This window comes from Adelges cooleyi, unplaced genomic scaffold (assembly GCF_023614345.1).
Source record: "Adelges cooleyi isolate 19-005CV unplaced genomic scaffold, UGA_ACOO_1.1 ACOO_flye_CR_arks_rails_tigmint_CR_PRNA_1, whole genome shotgun sequence".
Lineage (NCBI taxonomy): Eukaryota > Metazoa > Arthropoda > Insecta > Hemiptera > Adelgidae > Adelges > Adelges cooleyi.
The window spans coordinates 1,577,923-1,593,774 of record NW_026095751.1 but is presented as its reverse complement, the minus strand read 5'-3'; the positions used below and the strand labels follow the sequence as shown (position 1 = coordinate 1,593,774).

The window sequence follows — 15,852 nt, the reverse complement described above, 5'->3', positions numbered from 1 at the left end:
TATTACTTACATCAGTTGACCAATTTTGGATGTTTAAAGTAACTGTTGTAAAATTATTTCTTGAGATATTCCGTGGGGTTTTATGTCGACCAAAACGGTAAGTTTAAATTAACTATGCAAGGGCGCTGTAGTTATTTTGTTTACACAAATGGTTTGTTTTTAAAAATATAATTTCATATTTACAGTTGTCTGACACAGAGTGAGTTCCAAGTTTTTAATTTGCTCGTAAAACTATCGACTATACAATACTCAAGACACTTTAATTCCTAAAAATAAATTATCTTGCCTAGACAAGATATTCAGAAATTACAAACGACACTCTTCCTACAGACCTACACATAACTTTGGTTAGCAAAGTTACCTAATAACACCACAAAAAACTTAATTAACACTTCCGTCTCCAATTAAATGCTCTAATCTCGGAGCTATACAAAAAATCCCCTTCCGGGTGACCCCACAAGGAGACTTAAACGCATGTGGCCCAGAAACTTTTTAGCTGATGAGTAGTAGACTATGGTTAGCATAGCACAATGCACATGCAAACACATATAGTTAATATTGCTATAGTTGATAAATAATCATTTTGACAGGAATAAATATTACTAATAATATTATACAGGGTGTCTCAAAAAGAATGGCGGGGTTTCAAACGGCTGTAGGTTGTGGACTGTTGGACCTACAGCGCTCTGGTAGGGCTTGAATGAAAGAAGGAGCTGTCAAGTTTCGAATGACTGACAAACGACTGTGAAAAATCTAGAGGCAGAGACATCTAGTGGCAGTCATTCGAAACTAGACAACTTCCTCTTTTATTCAAGCTCTGTCAGAGCGCTGTAGGTCCAATCCTTCACAACCTACAGCCGTTTGAAATCCTACCATTCTTTTTGAGACACCCTGTACACTAATAAACTTGCCAGGAGAGAATAAAAACTGCAATACTGTCGACAACTCTGACAAGTACAACTAACTCGCTCAATCAATCAATCCAGTGTGTGTCATTTAGTCTATTTCATTATTTTGTCTTACAAAAAAATATATTTATTGAATCGTGAGCAAAACTGTTTGTTATAAAATACATTTAATATATTGACAATTTGGATACTAGTGCAGAATGCGACAATTATTTAAATAAAACAATAATAGTGGTATATATTTTTTCATTAGTAATCCCTAAGATTTCTGGTTAACGTGTCATACCTGAAGAATACAGGGAATAATAAAAAAAACTTACTTTTTTTACAATAGCGATTTGGGTATCATACAATTAGTTTTGACACAGTAGATTTTTTTAACATTTCTTAACGTTTTTATTTACCATGTTTTTCTTTTTTACAAAAAAAAATACTTTTCTAATTTTACTCATTCACTCTATGACCGAGAAAGAAGGTTTGCCTGTTGTCTTAATATTTTTACATGTTCCACAATTTGCTCGACGGAGTGGTATGTGATCTTAACTTTGTTGTAGTTAGTTAAGACACATTCCTCATCATCATTGATTACTGCGTCTATTATGAAATAATCTCGGCCTTCTGTGCAGCTGATCAATCCCATTAGTAAACAATACTTTTCAAAAGCCAATTGTGTTTCCTTTTTAACTTTAAACGAATAAAAAAATATTTTCCTTTACTGTACAAGCATACCTGTACTTCATAACTTACTAATGCTAAAACAAATGAATACTTACTTGATGTATCGATGACTACAGATTTTATAACGTCTTGAGTCAACTTTCTTCGGATAGCTCCAAAATGTAACAAATCAGCATTTTCAAAATCTGCAAAAAATTAATATTTGTGTAAAACTAAAGTTTGATTACAACAGTCGAGTAAATTAGTGATTACTTAGGCCTTTGACAGAAGGGTTCTTGAGAATATATGAAACTAAAATATAAAACATAAATTACAAGCCATAAGGGCTATTTACAATAATTCGATAAACGAGTAATTACTTCTGTTTGGGACAGGCTTCTTGGCCTGCGTCACTTGGAGATTGTCTGCAACCATTTAAAATAGAAAATTACTACCATTGAATAACCATAATTATAAATAATTAATAAAATCTAGCTAACTAAGTAATTATTAATTTCGATAAGGGATAAGGTAAGTTTTATTCTTACAAAAAGCAACGTGTATTTCCTTCCTCAGATCAACTTGAAGTCTTGTGCATTCTAAAATTCAAAACAATATTAATTTAATGTATATATTTTCATGTGTAAATATAAATCAATATGTAATTTTCTGTTTATACTCTATGCATGTGTCATTGTGCCATGAATGGCCGAATGTACAAGTTACATATTTTACAAGTGACATAGTGTAAAGTATTGTAAATTTGAAATTTAAAAACGGTACTTACCGACTAGATGGTCGGGATCTGCACGTTCTAAATTTAAAACAAAAACTTTTTGTACTTAATATATTTATTAAAAAAAACTACGCGAAAATAATCCAATAAACCGCAAAGAAAATTATTACCCGGTACAACGAACATAATAGCCAATTCCCCTGAAATAAACATATTTTACCAAACATTTTAATATTATCAAATATATTTAAAATAGCATTAACTGAAATGTTTTCAACAAGAAAAACTCCAAAATTGTAACTCTTTACTGATAAAGATAGTGGCTTGCGTTCAACATATCATTCTGTATAATGATTAAATAGCTGAATTGAAGTAGATCTACCAAGTAGTATAAAACATGATTAGATGAGTTTGAAAGAAATAAAATCATTGTTAAAAGAGGAGTCGTTCAGATTATAGAGTAAAATACAAAATTTACATCACTGATGAATTCGTATAGAATAAATATTATTGTCATATTATTTTATCAAATATTTGTATTTGTATTGGTTAATTAGGATTACCCATTGTGTGTCGATTTCCACAAACAACTCCTTTAATTATTTCCGGTAAAACACCTATAAAAAACAAATAATGGTGGGGAAAATACAAAAAGTCTCAAATAGAATTATATGAACGATATAAGTCCAAATTTGAGGAGAAGAAAGTAGGTCTGAATGGAATGAGAATATTTTACCTGCATTTAAAGCCTGCTCGGTGTACAAGTCTGTAAAAAATGATTTAAAAAAAAAAAACAGTAAAATTCAAAAACATAAAGAGTTTATTTATAAGAATGAAATGTTACTTACTTGCCACGAAAACGTTTTCCTTATAGTTAGCTGTAAAGAAAAAAAAATCGAATTTTTTTCTACTACTTTAATTAGGTGGTAAGTGTAAAAATTAAATAATTACCCACGTCAACGGTCAAAACATTTGCAAAGGCATATAATATTAAAATAAAGAAGAGTTTCATTTTTATCTGCAAGTAATAGTTGATGTTTAAGTATATTATACTATTTTTTCAATATTAGTGTGCTATTCATAAACAATTATTGGCATAGCGGTTAAGAAGTCATCGCAAGTCCAACTAGATACATACATACATACATATACAAATAGTAAGTCGAGAAGACCTATTAAAAATGAATGAAAATCCTAATAATTCTATTGTAATACTTACATAAGTTATTGCAATTATAGAAGAAGTTCATCTATTTAAAAGTCACCGTTTTAAAATGATTTCTTGAGATTTTTCGACGGGCTTTTATGTTGACCCAAAACTGTAAAATCTAAATAAATCATGCGGGAAGCCTTAGTTATATTGTTTAGACAGATGATTATTTTAATACCTGATATTTACATTACATTCTGACGCAGTGTTAAGTACTTGTCAGCTATACGTTTTTAATTATGTGTTTTTATTTTTAGCTTCTATTTACAGTGATGTTTTTTATTTGTGTCTGAATCTGGACCCGCGATATCTTCTAAGCCACTGGACCGACTTAGATAGGCCAAAAATTAAAATAATTCCCCCCTTTAAAGTGGAGAAAAACGCCCAAAAAATGTGCATATTTTTCAACTTAGTGTTTGATTATTTAGAGTAGTATTTGTGTGGAATATTCTTTAAATATAGTCGTACCTATAAACGTTGACAACCCGAATATAATTATCATATTAAACCCTTTCCCCTAGAAGGGGTGGACATTTATTCATTATTTCGCTCTTTTTAGGTGAAATTTAAAATTTCAAATCTAAAAATTAAACCCAATGTGGATCTAGAACAGACCTATATAATAGGTATATACAATTTTTTCAAAAATCTCTAGTGCATTTGAAAATTATTGAAAAATATACCGAATAAATTATAAATTATTTAAATATACTTAGGACAATATATTTCCTACAAAAGTAAGTTGTTCCCCGTGTAAAATGATCTAAAAGTTTTCTCCTTTTTTATTTTTATGTAGATAAAGTTTAGATTGGGAAAGCAGCCTGAAATGGACTATTTTCGAAAATTTAAATACATTTACGCTGTTTGTTTGACATTTTTGTAGCGATAATATAATTCTAGACTTTATCTGATGACTCGGTATCAATTTTATGTTTGTATGTTCTTATACATAAGCTAAATGTAATATGTAAACATCCAAAAAAGACAAAACTTCCAATTTAAGTAGATACAACTTGGGGGCGATGTGCTTTGAACATCAGCCGTTTGTACATAATACACTTAATTTACAATGTAGATGATTCAATATTTTATGTGCTTTTTCGCTATTTTATTAGGGCTTTGGGTCTGAAAATTAGACCGAATGTAGTTCTAGAATAGGGCATTGACAATTTTCTGAAAAAAATGTGTAGGTAGACAAAATTTTTTTTCGATACACAGCTGCGACGATAACAATAGTTTACAGAACAAATTAGAATATTTCGCAATTAATTGTTCGTATACAGCTGCGTTGATAATAATAATAACAGCATATATTTTAATTTGTTTTAACAACTGGACATTTTTTTCACGTGCAAGGCGATCAATGTAATGTAGTATACTCATTTTTTCTTGGATTTTATTCATGACATAAGTCCCCATAATTTTCACGGATTGACAAAAACATCTTGTATTTAATCAATTTAAGTCAATTGCGATTTTATTCCAAATTTTAATTTAATTAACTGAAACAATTTTAATAATGTTTATTAGATTATATAATTTAATATTATATTTTATCTAGGTACTTACTAAGTGTAAAGTGCACTGATAAGTTTAGACCGTTTCCTATGGTTGGGCAGTTCCCCATTATTGTTATTATTACTGTCAATCTTAATCTCTATCTTTATAGATCTTAGCTGATGTTAATGGTTTAATACATAATATATAAATAATAATACAATAATGGTTACTTGAAATAGGTAATTAATAATTATTATTGTCGCCGAATCTTGACGTGCCGATAGGATTACAAGGAGAGTAGGAATTCCGAGAAACGGTTACCGCGGTATAACAATAAATATTGATAAGCCAAATGTTGGTTACTGTGGTAACTGTGTTAAGCGCGTTTTGATAAGAAAACGGCCGAAACATGCAAAATTCAGAAATCAACAACATAGCGTTAACGGTGATATTTTTTTTTTGACTGGATTTTACCGGCCAGTTGCTTTTCTCTACCAGACAATAATATGTCGAAACAGATTAGAAGTGCCGCCGGATTTATTATATACAGGAAAATCGAAGAGAAAATCCAATATTTACTACTGCAAGCGTCGTATGAAAACCACCATTGGACTCCGCCAAAAGGTTACCTACCTGATTTATTTTTCTTAAACCGCAGCACGAGTTCCGCGTTATTTAGTATTCAACCCGAACGACGAATAATTAATGTATTGATTTTAATTAAAACTATTCAATGATATATTTAGGTCATTTAGAGAATGGCGAGACGGCTTTAGATGCGGCCCTGCGCGAAACCCAAGAAGAAGCCGGAATCGGAGTATCGGATTTGCTCGTCGATCCAAATTTCAAACAAGTGTTGCAAGTACGTAATCTAAACATGATAATATTTTGTTTTAAATTCGACTACGGTTTTAACATTGCCGTCAATGTTTCAGTACGAACCGGACAAGAAAGATTACGTCAAGACAGTCACGTATTGGGCAGCGCATTTGCTCAATCCGAACACGCCGGTGATATTGTCCGACGAACATCAAGATTTTAAATGGTTGGCGGTGGAAGACGCAAAAAGACTAGCTCAATATCCCGAAATGCAATCGTTATTCGATCAATGCGATCAGTATTTAACAAAGAACGATCAACCGACATGTTGACTTATTTATAACAAAATGATTTGTTATAAATATTACCTATAATATTGTTTTAATCTTAAGTTACGAATTCCAATTCATTTAGCCAGTTTAATATCATTAGAGTGCTCTATAAAAATAAATCGATATGTTAAACAAATCCAAACGTGAAGTTATTTAATTATTTCTAACTCTCTTATCATTTCTTACCGTTGCACAATTATTCAAATTTGTTAAAATAAATTTCTGCCAACGCAACAAAGTCGAATAATTGTTTTGACATAAAACATTTATATATTGCTGTGTTAATATCAAAATAGTTATTGTTTTAAAAATTCTAATAAGGAGACCTGCTAAGGTGGCAGTGCCCAGCATGTAGAGTTCACTACTACCGTTTCAATAATCCTTTGCGGGCAGCTTCGTTTATTGGACGAGATACGTAAGGGAATAATTAGAAGTCTGGTCTTGACACAACTTTAACAGCAATAGTCAATAAGTCGTGTCGGAAACTAATACTTGTGCAATCTAATGTACTTCTCTTCTACGTGTTACTTAAATCAACGTCTTGTTACAAAACTAACAACATTTTTAAACAAAGATAATACCACATGAATTTGCCAAGTGACTTAAATGGTAAAAAAATATTCACCGACTAACTAATTTAGTACATTTTATTTAATAAACTCTTTGAAACATATTAAAATTCAATTTTTTTCTTTTAATTCTGAATTTTAAATTTACTTGGTTCAATTAATTTAAACATACAAATTATTTGATTCTTACATGACGTTTTAGTGGATTAAGTCTTCTACCTGCCAAATTGCAATTGTCTTTTTCGATAATAGAATAATTATTATTTAAAAACATAAGACAGAATCAAGTGTTGATAACTTTTGGTGGTAAAAGTTTAATTACCAATAAAAGTTACCAACACAATGTCTATGTTTTTACAATATAATTATTTTTATAAAAAAAAAAGTATTAAATTAAAAAAAAATTAATAGTTGTAGTAAGTATATCAAGTTTATAAGTAATGAAGTATTCGGTTACCAGTTATTTTAAATAATTATCATAATTTGAGTCTAACATATTATTAGAACTAGGAATTCTGTCATATTTCAACATCCATTTCCTAATCACTAGTCTAACCTTATTACACCACACAATCTCGAAAAATAAAGTCAAACGCATTGTTATGAAACGTATATTTTATTTAATTGTTTAAAGCCAATTATATTAATTTTAATAGAACATTTTTTTAAAAAATAGCATTGAACGCCGATTAAAAGAAAATAGAATTACTTGCTCGAGTTCCAAAAACAACATTTTACAATATTAGTATATTAAAATCAAATCAATATGATTATTTATTCAAACATATTTTCTTAACAGACAATAAATGATTAATCTCTTGTAATAACTCTCGTAGTATTACTTTCCGCCGCTCTCCAAAGAACGGATTTCTGCTAATACCTCGGCTTTTTTCGATATTTTCACTCGTTGGTCCTTATCGATTTTTTCACCTTTGGCAACCTTAAGTTCCAACTCGTCAATGACCTTCAACTTTTTCTTAAGATTCCTAATTCGCTTGGCCGCCTCAACCGATATCTCAACGACGGGAACAGCCTTTGCTTTGGGTTTGGCTTCGGCTTTGGGTTTGACCTCAGCTTTTACGTTCTTTTCAGTCTTTTTAGTCGTTGTATTCGCAGCGGGCTGCAGTGGCGGCGCAGGAGCGGTTTTTTTGTCCACCTTCTTGGCCTGGTTACCGTTGCTCAATACTGGAGTGGATTTTTTTTCGACGACCTTGTTTTGTTTAGTATTATTTTTCACTTCTTTTAACGGTTGCTGTTGTTGTTGTGGTTTTTTAGTATCTTTTTGACCACCTTTTTTGGCGTCCTTCTTATTGTCTTTCTTCGATTCTTTCGGCGGTTCGGGATACAGCAACCTATGGACGGGGGTTAAACAAAAGGTCAATCAAAATGAAACAACAAAGGTATAGCGACGACGACGATACTCACTTAATGACGGCTTCGAGAGTGGCGATTTCCTTGAGAACCAAATGCTTCTTGGCAATCTTCTTGCGTTGGTCCGCGTCGATGGCCACACCTTCCTCGACCTTCACCTCGAGCTCTTCGATGTTCTTCAACTTTTTCTTCAAGTTCCTCACCCTCTTGACGGGATCGGTGCCCGGCTCTTCGGCGGCATTCTTCTCGGCCGCCTTGGGTTTTTCTTTCGGCTTCTGAACGACCGGCATGACGACGACGACGACGCTGTTATCCGGTTTGCTAGGCTGCTGCTGCTGCTGCTGCCGCTTTTCGGTGAGCACGTTCTTGCGCTGGTTCGGCGCAACGGCCGGGATGGGCGCGCCCGGAGGTAGCTTGTTGGACTTGTTGGCGGCCACGAACTTCTTGCCTTTGGACTCGTACAACGCCACTTCGTCCTGGGGAATGTAGTTCTCCTTGAGCCGGCGTTCCTTGCGCCAAGTGCCGTCGGGCCGCTGTGTAGCTGGAACGAAGTAACCTTTATCGTCTCGGGAAATAGCGGAATTTTGGTCCAAATACTGATGGGCCATTTGCTACTTACCTACCTACCTAAGCGACACACACACACACGCGGACGGCGGCGAGTCGTGGCCGGGATTTGCAGAAGAATAACAATAATAATTGAAAACGCGAGCAACGACACTACACAACGACAATAGCCGACGACGCGAAGCGAATAGCAACGATAATCGTGCGTTGAAAATATAAGTAATAATATATTATTCTACTGAAATAAAACAATAACGATCACACGATATTAGGACACCACGCGCGTTTCCGTCATCGTCGAAAAAAAAAAAAAAACCACGGCTTGGCGACGTTGTGTAGTAGCGTGTGTGTGCGGTCCTCGGAGAAAAAACCCTTATCACCGTCGGCACCGCGTCGCCGTCCAAAGAGTATGGAAAAACCGAGCGGCCGACCTTTGTTTTGGCGCCGCCAAAGACGTTGTAAAGTCGCGCTTATCAATTTTCCAAATATTATCTACGCCTCCTATCGCGATTGTTTTTTTTACAAATTATTATTATTTAATAATGTAAAAATTATTAAAATTTAAATATGTTCTCTGAAATTTAAATGCCGATGAAAACTGCTGTCAATGCGATATTAAATATTAGTAATTGAATGTAAAAAAAATTAATTTACCATTGTCGTGGACTTTAGAGGGAAAAAACGATTGTGAACAAAATAATAATGTCGCAAATCGAAGAAAAACAAAATACGGTCAAAACGGAAGCCGCGGATAATATTAAAAAAGAAAATATCATCGAATGGCCAAACAGTCCTCCTAGTATTTACGAGCAAACGGTAAACGAAAATTTTAATACATCTCTGTTAACTTTTTATGTTTCATTATTAATAAAATAATATAAAGCGAGTCGCCAGTACAACACGGCATGCACAATCGATTGAATGACAATAGTTTATTAATACAAGAAAAATAATAATTAAAAGTAGTATTGAACGTCGATATTTTCAATAAAACACAATATTTGATTTTAGTAGGCAATTAAACTACTACTGCTAATATCACAAACATTAAAATAAGAGAATTAAAAAAATAATAATTATGATAATAGTAATAAAACATTAAAAAAATAGTTCAGATTTACATATACAATTGGTAGTTAATAATATACAGCGTATCTTTTAAAATTGACAAACAAATATTTACTAGATCAGACATTAATAGACCTTTGAAAAGTTTTGTTTAGTTATCGCCATAACATTAAAGTAATACCAGGATAAAGACATAATAATAATACTTTTAGTTAATTATAATTAATACTTTGATATCTACTTATTTTTCGAATAATAAATAGAATTAACTCTGATTAAATAATTTTGGTATTTTAAATAGATTACACTATTTATAACACCAAATTATATTAAGTCTTCTGAATAGAAAATATTTAATTTATTACGTTCATATTAATATTTGAAATCAGTCGCAGGTACAACTTAATTAATATGCATAACTTACGATTATAAGTTTTTCTCGTTTTTCTATTTATATTTATTTAGGCAGTAATGAAAACCATTCTATTTTACCCTGATATAAATTTCCCAGTTGACCAGTTAAATACCAAGAAAATTGTGCTCGACTTAAAAAACAAATGAAATACGATAATACTTTTTTAAAATTGATTTTACACACTTATCATCTAAAAATGTATTTACTTTTAATAGTTTTTACCATCTTATTATTATAATATGTAAAGGTCCAAAACGGTATATCGGCGAGAGGACGGTTAAAAAATATATTACTTTTTGAGACGCGACTTGAACTTGAGCAACGTGAAAACCAATTAAAATATTAAAATTAAATACAAATTTTTTAGGAAAATTGTTTTCCTACTAACTCTTGTTTGTTATTATTTTATTGTAACTAATAAACTTGATTTTAGACACTGGTAACTAAAGAAGAATTTATGGAATCTGAGATTTCTTACAAGGAAGTCGAAACGTTTGTTTTAGACGGTAAATTTTTTTGAACTTGTATTTTCAACGTAAAAACAAAATTTAATCTGTAGTGATGAAAAATTGCCGTGTATTTTTCTAGAACTCGTCGACTCGTACAGTGGAGACGTTTTACCGGACGGATGGACAAAGATATACCATGGCAGCGGTTTACCGGTTTATTTACACGAAGAAACTAGAGTCTGCACGTTTTCCAAACCGTACTTTCTCGGCGTTAATAGTCTCAAAGTGGGTACTTGTTTGATTTTAATCTTTTATGCAGTTCGGTCAGTAAAAAAAAGACACACATTCATTGCAGAACCATCAAATTCCCGTAACAAATATACCTTGCCTGGACTACAAAGAAAGGCTAAACAAATTGTGTCCGTTAAATAGCGAAGATGACGACGAAAAACCCAAAAGTATATTTTTTTTTGTTAAAGTAAATATCCAACATTTAGTCTATGTAGTTATTTTTAACATTGTTGTGTGCAGCATTGAGTCATGAAGAATATCGAGAATATTGCAAGAAAATATTTCGGTTTAGAAATATTAAGTTCATGCGTTTCAGGTGTGTACATATGTTTAAAAAATCTACGATTAAACAAAGTAACAAACAAAAAAATCTCTTATCTGTTGTTTTAGTTCCTGGGATAAACGTCGTGAATACATTCGGATGCTCAAAGCCGATCGAAGGCGTAGAGATTTGCCGAAAGTCAAAGACAAATCTCAACTGATATCTTTTCCCGTGCAAAACACGATTGGTACAATCATTGATTTAACATTGTTGGTTTGGTTTTTCTTTAAAATTGAAGAAAATGATTTCAGATAAAATCAGTGGAGCGGTTACGCCTAAATCCGACGACCAATGGATAATCAATTTGAACGGTAAAAGTTACGTTAGCATTCTACACGAGTACATTCAAAGGGTGTTGAAGACACAGCCGTCGTACGAGTTCAAAGAGCTTGGTAATATAAAACTCTTATTGAAATTGGCCACTAGTGTTTCTCTTTAAAAAAAAAACCATTTTAAAACTCGACAACTACTTTATAAAACGGTCGTTTGCGTAATACTAAGGTAAATATTGTGTTTAATAATTGTAAATGTTTGCATTAGAAAACGCGAGATACCCGTATTTGGCCACCGTAGTGTTGGACGGCATGCAGTACGGCGTCGGGATAGGTTCCAGTAAAAAACAAGCCAAACTCGACGCCGCCAGAGCCACCCTCGAGATATTATTGCCTTCGGTCAAAGACCGTATCCAGATGAACAAACGGCACGCGATGAGCGAGCGACAGGGCAGCAGCAATAATTTCAGCGGCGCATCCGTAAGTATACTTACGATAGATAGGACGTACTAAATAGCTGTTGGGGGTACTACTATAATCCTTGATTATTTTGTTGGCGTCTGTACTTAGCTATTCGACGATCTCAACATCAAAGACTCCAGGATATCGGAATTTTGTGCACAAGCCGCCGAAACTATGCCTTACGACATGCTTCAAATGTGTGTAAAGAGGTACTGTCGCGTTTGTTATTTATTGGGAGGGGGGGGGGTTACTATTTTTATTCCATGTCGGTTAAAAAAAAATTAATTACTCCGCTCGTAGGAATTTCGGAGAAGACACGACCATAGATTGTCAGATGGACAGAATGCACGGCTGTGGTTCGGATTCGGAAATATTTTATCGGTGCACAATGTCTGTCAAAGAACACACGGCCACTGTTATATGTAAAAACAAGCGCGAGGGTCGCCAGAAAGGCGCACAAGCCTTGTTAAAGGTATTTTCTTACAATAATTCTATTTTTGCATGGAAAGGTAAAATATAATATTTAGGCTTTAAAATTTCCATAATTTTCCTAAAAAAAAAAAAAATACAACACACAATCAATTATATAAATAACTAATATGTAACACAATTAAGATTGTGTTGAAAAAATATCGTGATTAAAAAGAGTGTGAAGTATGATTTATATTTCTCTATGAAAAACTAAAAATATCGCCTTGACCCCTTTGCCGTGTTACCATCGATGTGTTTGAAGCAAAATTATTAAATCTTTTATAATTACAACGATTAAAATGCTTATGCCGATGTCGTGTTGCAGGTTTTACATCCCCACATCAACGCGTTTGGTTCTTTATTGAGATTGTACAACTATCAGAATTTTGGTAGCGGTTCTGAAAAAAAACTCGACGAACCCGGTTGCACTAGTCCAAAGCAGAACAGCGAACCCAATCTAGATATCTTGAACAAACTAAAAGAAGAAATGACCAAGTTGGAAAGAGATGGAAAAAATCTAAACAAATGTGACTCGTAACGTTTGTTTTGAATTTGAAATGACATCATTTTTGTCCTTTCAAAGCGTACATACTTTTTTTGATTGTTTAGTTTTTTTATTTATTTTACAAAATCACAGTGAATCTCAGTTAATATTATAATATTAAAACGACACAGAAAGCAAGAGTATTTCTGAGTTTCTATATTATTATTATATATATTTCTATATTTTTTTTATACACATTTTTTTTAAGTCAATAATAATAATTATAATAATAAGTGACTGTCGTGGTCTAAAAACTTTGGTTGATTAACAATTATTATTATACACAACTATTTAAAAAATATAAGAATAGTATGACACAAAAATAATTATAACTAATTATAATTGCATATTGCGGTTGCACCATAGTGTATTTAGTTGAAATCTGGTCAATTATTGCCAATATATATAACTTTTTTTTTGGTATCTACAGTTCTGGCACAGATTTCAATTCATGGCTATAATTTGACGCCGTTTGTAAAGCTAACGTTATACCGCTCTTATAGCTGGCCGGGATCACAATGTGTTTGGTAAATTGGACACCTTCTTGTTCTTCTCTAATGAGATTTACTACTTGTCCTTAAAAAAACACCAATTATTACACGTCACGTTTTCCTCTCGAGCAGAGAAAATCTTACAGAGAAAAGTGCAGCGACAATGCGGCGTGGACGACTTACCTAATACGTTATATGCGTGCCAACAAGGATCGGGATGCGAAGCCAAAGACATGAGATCTGTGTGTGGTGTCCATCTGGATAGAACGTCCGTCCTTCGTACCATCAACAACGAGGGAGAGAACAGCTGTGGACGCAAAGATTCTACAGACGCCATAGTGAGAGGATTGGACATGTAAATCTGAGCACACTCGTCGGGCCGTAAAGGGTTGTAAGAGACGCCGTACACCATTTGATGATGCCAACTGTCCGGTACGAGAGATTTCACTCCTCGTTGAAGGTTCAACGTCAATATTGGCACGGCGCCTGAAATAAGTAGGTAATTGCAATTTTAGGGTATAAAAACAAAAAGGAAGTATGAATTTTTTCTACCGTTTTACCTTTTTTTATCCAACCAGCCAACCAGGTGGCCAACGGAACGTCCATTATGGGGTTGGTGGCGAAAAATCTGGCACTGACTAGAGAATCCGTTGCGGTCTCCAACGTTCTAACAAGATCTTCGGCCATACAACCGGCCACGGAACGAGACTCTAGATAGGACACTAACGGTCCTGTCTCGTTACGTAAACGTGTACTTATAGTCCTGACAACGCGGTCTGTACTAAACGGTATCCGTAAAGCCAACTAAAAATGTGACAAAAAAAAAAATTAAACCAATAAACGTTAAGACTGTTAAAAAAAAAATGATTTCGAGGTAACGACGTCAGACGAGAATTAGGCTGACGATATGTTTTCAATTCCGTACACCCTCCATTCTATTAAGGGTGTACATAATAAAAATAAGGAACTTTGTTCCAACCAGAACGTTTTAGAAGAACTTAGTGTAGGTCATGAATACTACTAATTTATTATTGTTAGCATAATATAAAACGATTCCACATACGAGAGCATTTATAACAGCGGTGGCCCCACAGGCTGACACTCCGATTTGGCTCACTTGCCGTTGGGCTGCTTCTTTTTCAGACCAGACCATTTCTTTCACCCAACCCAAATCGTCTACTCGCATTCTCTTCATGTTTTGGCAAACCTCCTAATGACACACAATATTAAATGAATCTATGTACAAATTTAGATTGAAAATCGTTGATTTTGTTTTACCATAGCGTCTGCATTACGCCTAATACATCCGTTGCGTTCTTCTTTGATGTTGTTGTAGATATCGGTAAACTGTAAACTCGAGCTAGCGGTCGGTTGCGAAATGTTAGAATTGTTCATACTGTTTTTGTTCTCACAGTTATTACATTCTTTCACGCTACTAACACCCGAACAGCTCGGCATCGGTACGTCGGAATCAATCATTGGATTTCTACAAAAAAAAATGTATAAACATAAATGAAAGTCCATTTTAGCAAATATGTAATCATCGACTGTTACGTTTGATGGGCGACTGGGTCGGGTGCGTCGAGCTCTTCGTTTTCAGATTCGTTTTCGACCGTGGGTTCAGGATCGAAATCCATCTCGAGGTAGTCCATCAAGGGCGATGCACTTCTATCGTCCACCCGTAACCTATCGTCGACGGCCGGCTCCCGTCTGTCGCCCCGGTACCTGTAATAACAACAGTCATCGTCCGTATCGCTCTCTTCCTGATCGCAGTACACCAGACTGGCGGCAATCATGTGGTCCCGTCGTGCAGCGCTATCGCAGTTGGCACAGCACTGTGTGTCGCCGTAGCCGTTTACTACATTGTTGTTTAGCCTAGTAGAAAAAACGAATTTACAGATATTTAGATTATCTAACGAATTAAAAAAAAATATATCAACCAAGTGTAGTACACAGTGAGTAGTATGTAGGATGTACCTGGATGCTTCTTTTTTTGGACAATCGGCTGGGTTTTGATCGGCGGGTCCACGGCTGGTGCCAGGTTCGTTGGGTTCATTTCTGTTATTCATGTCAATATACGATTCAATCAAGGCAGCCGACTCGCCGAAGCAACGCGGACTAGGCCCAACATCGGTCGGCCGAAATATTCTTTTCCTTTATTTAATAATATTATCGGCTGGTTAATGCACACACACACACGCACATACGAATAACAAAATACTGTGTCGGTTTACAACACGCTCGTCTACGATTAACGATGATGTTATTATTAAATTTCAACAATAATAAAGTGTTATTATACACTGATGTGCGAACAATCGTAAATGGTTGTGGTTACACGGTGATAACGCCAGAGGTCCGACGGCGGCCCGTGACCAACGCGACAGGTATGCCGTCA

The 15,852-nt window shown here is 34.1% G+C and overlaps 5 protein-coding genes across 5 annotated transcripts; 2 read left to right on the top strand and 3 right to left on the bottom strand.

Moving 5' to 3' along the window:
- Nucleotides 1-1,058: 1,058 nt before the first annotated feature.
- LOC126835128 (uncharacterized) lies at nucleotides 1,059-3,603 on the bottom strand. The gene is made up of 12 exons (XM_050567417.1): nucleotides 3,521-3,603; nucleotides 3,253-3,319; nucleotides 3,150-3,179; nucleotides 3,038-3,067; nucleotides 2,865-2,918; nucleotides 2,472-2,501; nucleotides 2,353-2,379; nucleotides 2,114-2,164; nucleotides 1,946-1,990; nucleotides 1,839-1,877; nucleotides 1,682-1,771; nucleotides 1,059-1,592 (listed from the first exon to the last, which is right to left on the bottom strand). Exons 2-12 carry the CDS (start codon nucleotides 3,311-3,313, stop codon nucleotides 1,366-1,368), a joined length of 684 nt encoding a protein of 227 aa, XP_050423374.1. The 5' UTR covers nucleotides 3,314-3,319; nucleotides 3,521-3,603; the 3' UTR covers nucleotides 1,059-1,365.
- Nucleotides 3,604-5,407: 1,804 nt separating this feature from the next.
- Nucleotides 5,408-6,298, top strand: LOC126833687 (bis(5'-nucleosyl)-tetraphosphatase [asymmetrical]). The gene is made up of 3 exons (XM_050565166.1): nucleotides 5,408-5,635; nucleotides 5,758-5,873; nucleotides 5,947-6,298. The coding sequence occupies exons 1-3, from the start codon at nucleotides 5,518-5,520 to the stop codon at nucleotides 6,160-6,162; spliced, it is 450 nt and encodes a 149-aa protein (XP_050421123.1). The 5' UTR covers nucleotides 5,408-5,517; the 3' UTR covers nucleotides 6,163-6,298.
- A 1,028-nt stretch (nucleotides 6,299-7,326) lies between these two features.
- On the bottom strand, nucleotides 7,327-8,994 carry LOC126844432 (partner of Y14 and mago). The gene is made up of 2 exons (XM_050582667.1): nucleotides 8,157-8,994; nucleotides 7,327-8,083 (listed from the first exon to the last, which is right to left on the bottom strand). The coding sequence occupies exons 1-2, from the start codon at nucleotides 8,708-8,710 to the stop codon at nucleotides 7,570-7,572; spliced, it is 1,068 nt and encodes a 355-aa protein (XP_050438624.1). The 5' UTR covers nucleotides 8,711-8,994; the 3' UTR covers nucleotides 7,327-7,569.
- Nucleotides 8,995-9,197: 203 nt separating this feature from the next.
- On the top strand, nucleotides 9,198-13,200 carry LOC126834574 (microprocessor complex subunit DGCR8-like). Its single transcript, XM_050566606.1, has 11 exons — nucleotides 9,198-9,485; nucleotides 10,586-10,658; nucleotides 10,741-10,886; nucleotides 10,957-11,059; nucleotides 11,133-11,208; nucleotides 11,283-11,401; nucleotides 11,466-11,606; nucleotides 11,755-11,966; nucleotides 12,057-12,157; nucleotides 12,249-12,420; nucleotides 12,745-13,200. The coding sequence occupies exons 1-11, from the start codon at nucleotides 9,372-9,374 to the stop codon at nucleotides 12,955-12,957; spliced, it is 1,470 nt and encodes a 489-aa protein (XP_050422563.1). The 5' UTR covers nucleotides 9,198-9,371; the 3' UTR covers nucleotides 12,958-13,200.
- On the bottom strand, nucleotides 13,169-15,774 carry LOC126834585 (uncharacterized). Its single transcript, XM_050566616.1, has 7 exons — nucleotides 15,432-15,774; nucleotides 15,009-15,329; nucleotides 14,733-14,940; nucleotides 14,518-14,664; nucleotides 14,015-14,258; nucleotides 13,638-13,940; nucleotides 13,169-13,539 (listed from the first exon to the last, which is right to left on the bottom strand). The coding sequence occupies exons 1-7, from the start codon at nucleotides 15,521-15,523 to the stop codon at nucleotides 13,388-13,390; spliced, it is 1,467 nt and encodes a 488-aa protein (XP_050422573.1). The 5' UTR covers nucleotides 15,524-15,774; the 3' UTR covers nucleotides 13,169-13,387.
- Between the last annotated feature and the right edge of the window lie 78 nt (nucleotides 15,775-15,852).